Source organism: Columba livia, chromosome 11, assembly GCF_036013475.1.
Source record: "Columba livia isolate bColLiv1 breed racing homer chromosome 11, bColLiv1.pat.W.v2, whole genome shotgun sequence".
In the NCBI taxonomy this organism is placed as follows: Eukaryota; Metazoa; Chordata; class Aves; order Columbiformes; family Columbidae; genus Columba; species Columba livia.
Window position 1 is genome coordinate 1,479,488 of NC_088612.1, and position 6,000 is coordinate 1,485,487.

General features: G+C 43.8%; 1 protein-coding gene across 4 annotated transcripts in view; it reads right to left on the bottom strand.

The window, feature by feature from the left end:
- DMXL2 (Dmx like 2) overlaps nt 1-5,746 on the bottom strand; it is a 49,585-nt gene extending 43,839 nt beyond the window's left edge. For 2 of the 4 annotated variants that reach the window (XM_065076432.1, XM_065076430.1), the window contains exon 1: nt 5,530-5,746. In XM_065076432.1, coding sequence (XP_064932504.1) covers nt 5,530-5,616 — 87 coding nt within the window. In that variant the 5' untranslated portion in view covers nt 5,617-5,746. The remainder of the gene's footprint in view (nt 1-5,529) is intronic. The other 2 variants (XM_065076433.1, XM_065076431.1) reach the window with 1 other exon arrangement.
- Nucleotides 5,747-6,000: the final 254 nt, after the last annotated feature.

Sequence of the window (6,000 nt, forward strand, 5' to 3'; positions counted from 1 at the left end):
ATTAAGCAGAATGCAAGTTCTCTTACGAAGTTAAGTAAAAGGTGGTTGTGAATTAAAAGGGTGGGTTACAGTAGAATATTTATTTTTGTTTGTTAAAGAATCATCAGGATGTAGAGGTCTCTCTCCCAAGTGCAACCTTGTTACTGTCACTCATACCCTTCCTGCTCCTTGCATGTGTTTGGCACCGCACCAACAAGTGGCGCAGCACAGCTGGGTGTCCCGTGCCACCAGAGAGCACTTAGTCCATTAGAGACCTCAGCTGGAGCAGCTTCCCAACAGGGAGTATCAGCCTTCAGCTCTAGGTCCTTGGAGCAAGTGCTGTCTCTTGGTTCTAGGGTCATTTTCTCAGTGTAGATATTTATTCTGAGAATGTCTTTCATTTTTTGAAATCATATTAAGGTATATTTACCTAAAATGTTAAATTTACTTTAAGAAGTACATTTATTATAACCCCTCCTTTGAGAAAAGGTGTCCCCTCATTTTACAACAAGTGTTCACTTTTTCACATTTATAGTCTCCAAATTCCTCAAAACAAAAAAGGTCAATATACTTCTCTGTACTGAAAGATATCTCCATGTTTCACATTATACATCTAAATACAAGTTTTCCATCTGGTTACTTTTCTAATATGCTCAATATATTAACATGTTTATAGTTGAACAGAACACATTTCTGTTAAATCCTCTTTTCACTTTGTCCTTTCACTCCTTAAACTGCTAACAAAGTAGAAGCATCCTATATTGGCAAAGAAAATGGAAGTGTCGTAATGTCTATCATGGTAGTTCCTTCTTAAGGATTCAGCTGACATCACCCTCAGGGTCATTCACACCACCACAGGTCTCTCCTGCCAGAATAACAGTGGCCACAATATTTGTGGCAACATACTAACAATCTGCATAGCCTGATAAAAGGAATGGAGAATCGGTAAGCCACACAAAAAGGAAAGACGGAAAATGAGATGCTGAGATACTGTAATGGACGAGAGCAGCACAGAGGTCTTAGAGAAACAGAATTATAAGCAGTCACTGGATGAAGCAAGTGCAGTAAAAACCACCCACATGGACTATCTGCCAACCTCCATTTCTAATGTCACTGATAACTTCAAAGAGAAAATTAAATGGAGTTGCAAAGCTGTGACAATGCAAGGATGACTTGCAGGATCCACAAGCAACTAATAAGCTGTAGTTTGCCAATGTCTGCTCCAACTGTCGAGATCTGGAACCACATAAATGAACAATAACAAAGCTCTAATTGAATGCAGGAGCACCAGACAGAAGCAGGCCGTTCTGTCCTACCTTAACAGTTTATGCTATATCCTCAGTTTTCAGGTAATACGAAAGCAGCACATGCATCTCTCTTTTTCAGCTACCCATGTTTTCTTGTTTGGTTCTCTAATTTTAATGTTGAACACTGGAACTAACAGACAGGGAAACAATATTCCTTCACATTCTCTTCTTGTTTATATTTCCTCTGTGTAAAAAATGATTCTTTCTATAACCTGCAACTCTTTACAAATTTAGTGTAAGTGAAATAGACCGAAGTTCTCAAGCTCCGGTGTGTACCATTAGGGGTACAGAGGCACTTCAAGACGGTAAACAATGTGGAAGAAACACAATCAGACCACAGTGGTATTAAAAAAAAGTTCACAAACATCTAAAATTACATAAATTCCTTAAAATCTGTATTAAAACCTGAATTAAAGCCTGTATTAGCTTTATGGTACTCCTCCAGTACACCACTTATCCTTAAGTTTTTGGCTATGGGTAGTAAATATATATAATGCAGAAATTCCTCCACCTCCCTACTACTGAGGAAGACACCTGAATTCTGAAGCATTTCCAAATCCTCATCAACAGACACCACACTTACACTTTCCCCTGGCTAAGTACTAGCAGAATTACATACACTTAATGCAAACTAGCAAAATAACTGAAAAAACCTCCAACCCGCTACTAGCGTGCAGAACAGGCGTTCCTAAATTTATATCTGAGATGAATTTATCATTAAATACTTTACGATATGCTTACAGACAGAGCTTCGGAGAAAAAAAAGAACATAGTAAGGATTCAGATGTTAAGCATCTGTAATCTAGTTCTCATAAACATGACACAGTGGAGAACATATACGCAAGTAGTAATAATTGAGAGGGAATTGAAAATAATGGTTTTAGTAAGTAAATCAGGTAGAGGAGAACCCTACAGAGCAGAAAAACCTATTCTCAGTGGCGGGATCTTGCGGACATAATGGTGTGGATGAAGATTTTGCCATTTTCAATGAGGTAAAAAACATTTACATGGGTTTGGGAGACTTTCATCTGCAACAGCTTCTGAAGTCTGTCACACAGTTCAAGGCCAAGTGTCAGTACCGGCACTGAAGATGCCAAGAAGCTTGTCTTTTCCAAACATGACAAATAATAAATTAACTTTTTTCACTTCTATTGGAAAAGTTCTTAGGTACAGATACCCTTATAATCCGATATTCTGGTTTTTTTTTTTCCCTTAAAAATATTTACAGATCTGTATTTTATGCACTTCATAACACTTCTTACAAGAACCAAATATTTATTATCTTGTGTTTGTGGAACACTAGCTAGAGCTTGGAATTTTTGTACTTACAGAATCTAGTGTTGAGGTAATTGACATACCATGGATTTGTTTGGTTTTGGTTTTAATCCTAGACTGACCTTAGAAACAGCTACATTGTTTTCAGAGTTGGGGGGGGACAACCCTGAGCCTGTACAAAGAGAAGAAGTCATATAAACAGAATCAGAACAGCTTGTCACCTTTATCTGAAACCACCTTACTCCACAGAAAGTGAGATTGGTAACGTACAGTTGGGAAATGCCAGATATAAGCCAGGATTGCTGCAGGCAGATGTAGGAGCATAGGGAGGAAAGAATACTATGTGCATTTCAGATAAAGGATGTACAAAACCTTTGTTGCCAGCCTCTGTCTTATCCTAGCTCTGTTTCTTTGGATTTGTTTTGCTTTATGGAGTCGCTAATACTTGGGTTTTTGCAACTAAAGAAAAATTAACGGCAAAATTATTTATTTTCCCTTTCTTATTCTCAGAATAACTAGGTGACTTTCACCAAAGCTTTAAAACAGTACAGTTGAGACAGAACATGCTATCATCTTAGCTACAGTGACTTGGCAATGAAAGGCCTGCCTTCAGCCCCAGGAAAGAGTCACGTAAACAAGCCAAGAGCAAACCACAGAGAAAAGAAAGAATGAAGAGCCTGAGAACTGCAATGTCCATCATCAGGTGAGAACAAAACATGTTCCTCCTCTCAGAATCCTAAGACTGCTGGAGTTAGGCATCTAAAGAGGACATTTCTCTTCCTCCTCCTCCTTAAAAAAAGTGTGAAATAGCTCCAAAGCTACAAACTAGGGAATACATCTATACACACACCCAAGCTGTTATTCTACTGTTAAGTGGAGTAACTTTAACATGAGTGACTCATTTCTGCCTACAAAAAAAGACATTTTCAAGTCCCTGTGATGAATCAGTTGTAGCAATTTTGAACTAGTTCTCACACATTTAAAACAAATGCCTTAACATCAACCGAAGCGCAAGGGAGCACATGCAAACAGTGGCTCCTCGGCCACAGCCTGACTTCATATGCATTTATATAGTGCAGTACATACTATGCAGATCTCTTGCCTCTTACTGCTTTGCTTCTGCTGTGCTTTAGGGGCTGACAGGTATTGGGCCTTAAGAGCATGTCTAGAGTCAGGCTCTGCCACCAATACAAATGATCTCTTGCCTAAATTGCAAATCCTGCTTCAGGATCTGAGTTAAAGTTATGACTCCAAACAAGTAAATGGTTTGGGGTGACAGATCTATGTCAAAACAGTGTTATTGATGTTGACCAGCAGAATTTAAGGTTGGGCACTATCAAAAGTGACACCTGCAGTGCATAGTAGACTACGATGCTACTGAGAGTCACACAGGTGACTAATTTCTTAAGAATATGGATGTAAGACCTGAAGCTGTGTGCAAACAGATGTTTTTAACCATGCAGTTTACTATAGAATCAAGGTCTAGAAGAGCAGGAAATAATACCACAAATTCAGAGAAAGGAGGAAAAGGGAAGAAGAAAGTTATGGTTGTAGAAGTCCAGAAGATGATACCTTTATTAAAACACACGGCCCTTTAGTTCCTTCTTCACTATATTACAAAAAATTGGATGCAGCAGCCAGAGATGATGAGATCTGTTATCTGCAGTTCCATAGTTAACGTGCGACCAAGTGATTTGGCATTTTATGTAAAACAAGCCTAGTTATTGTCAAATTCTTGTATAAACAGTAATATATATCATTATTCATTTTTGATGTTATCAAAACTATTATGAGAATTAGCAAAATGTCTTTTATAAAACCAGTTGATCGATGTTTCAAATCGTCACAGTAACAAGAAACACTTTAGAATATAAATATGAGTAAACAACCACTTATATAAATATCAAAAGTAAGAGGTCCCTTTAATAGCAGTATGGCTGCATAGCAGCAGAACAAGGAAAATAAAGACAGACATGGTACCTTTTATTTCTTCAGGCTTTTAAGCATTCATTACTGAAATTAGACATCTGTGACAATCTAAAATAAGCTTTAAACGTTTGACAAGTCTGCTGACCGTTATCTTCGACTAAAAATTATGCTCTGTATCATTTAGCCTGGAAGTGGTTTATGCCTGGGATATAATCTTGTAAGTGTTAATGTAAAATCTAATGAGACAATTTATTCCCAAATAATAACATACTGATGAGATGATAGTATGCAAAACACTGCAGAAGCTGATCATTCATTAAAGTCAGAGAAGCATACAGTAAGCTGACAAAGTGGAAATTGACATTAGAATACACAAAAATGGCCTGTGGATGATAAACAGTCTTTATTATGTAAACTACAGGACTCTTTGAAATTGACTTATCTCTATCAATTTCTTTCCTTCTCTAGTTTAAGAGGTACATTTCACAAATACCTGTTTTTTTAACCACAGTAACTGAAGCCAAACGCTCATCAATAGTGGATGGGCTTCTTAAGCAGCCTAGTGCGCCCAGCAACATTTTGGGGACGCACAATTTGGGTGTTTCCCTGGCTCCCCACTCGAATTCCGAGGTGACGGTCCCACCGCGGATCCCAGTCTCCATCTGCAGCGGCACCTCGGCAAGAGCCAGCAGCGAGACCCCTCCCGGCGGCCGGAGCGGGGGCGACGCTCCGCGGCGGGGTCACGCCTGCCGCCTCCGGGCCCGCAGTGTCCGGGAGCAGCGCGATGCCCCAGCGGAGCCATGAGCGCTCCCTCCCGCCTATCGCCGTGCCGGCTCCCGCCCCAGCGCCTTCCCCGCACCACCCCGACGCCCCCGCTCGTAATCCCCGCCTCACCTGCCGCGGTGCAAGGGCCCGCAAGCCGCCCGGCAGGTTAATCCCCTGCAGCCCCTCCCACCGCTCTCCTCAGGCCTACAACACACCCTCCCCTTCCCCCACCGCAGCCGGGCGCCCCCCCGCCCCCTCGCGCCGCCACCATTACCGTGAAGGGGATGTCCTCTACGCTGCCCACCGAGTAGCAGTTGTCCCCGGGGTTGACGGCGCCCGTGAGCACCTGGTGCAGATGCATCGCGGCCCGCCCCCCGCTCTCCCGGGGCCGGCAGCGCCGCGGCCGCCGCCTCCGCCGCCACCGAGCGGCCGAGACCCGGATGGCTCCGCGCGCCCGCCTCCCGGGCCGAGGCGCTGCGCGCGGCCGCCGCGAGCGCGCTCGCGAGGAGCGGGGCGGGCGGGTGGAGGGGGCCGCGCACGCGCGGGCAGCGCCTGGATCAGGTGAGGCGCGCGCAGGCACCGCCCCTGCGCGAGCGGCGGCCGTTGGGCGCGCGCCTGCGAGGCGTATAAAGGGCGGTGGGGGGGTGGGGCGCGCGCAGCACGGTCCGTAGGTGCGAGGCCCGCGGTGCGGAGCTGGAGCCGCAGCCCGCAGGTCCCGCAGCCCGAGGCGGGCGGGGTAGCGGGG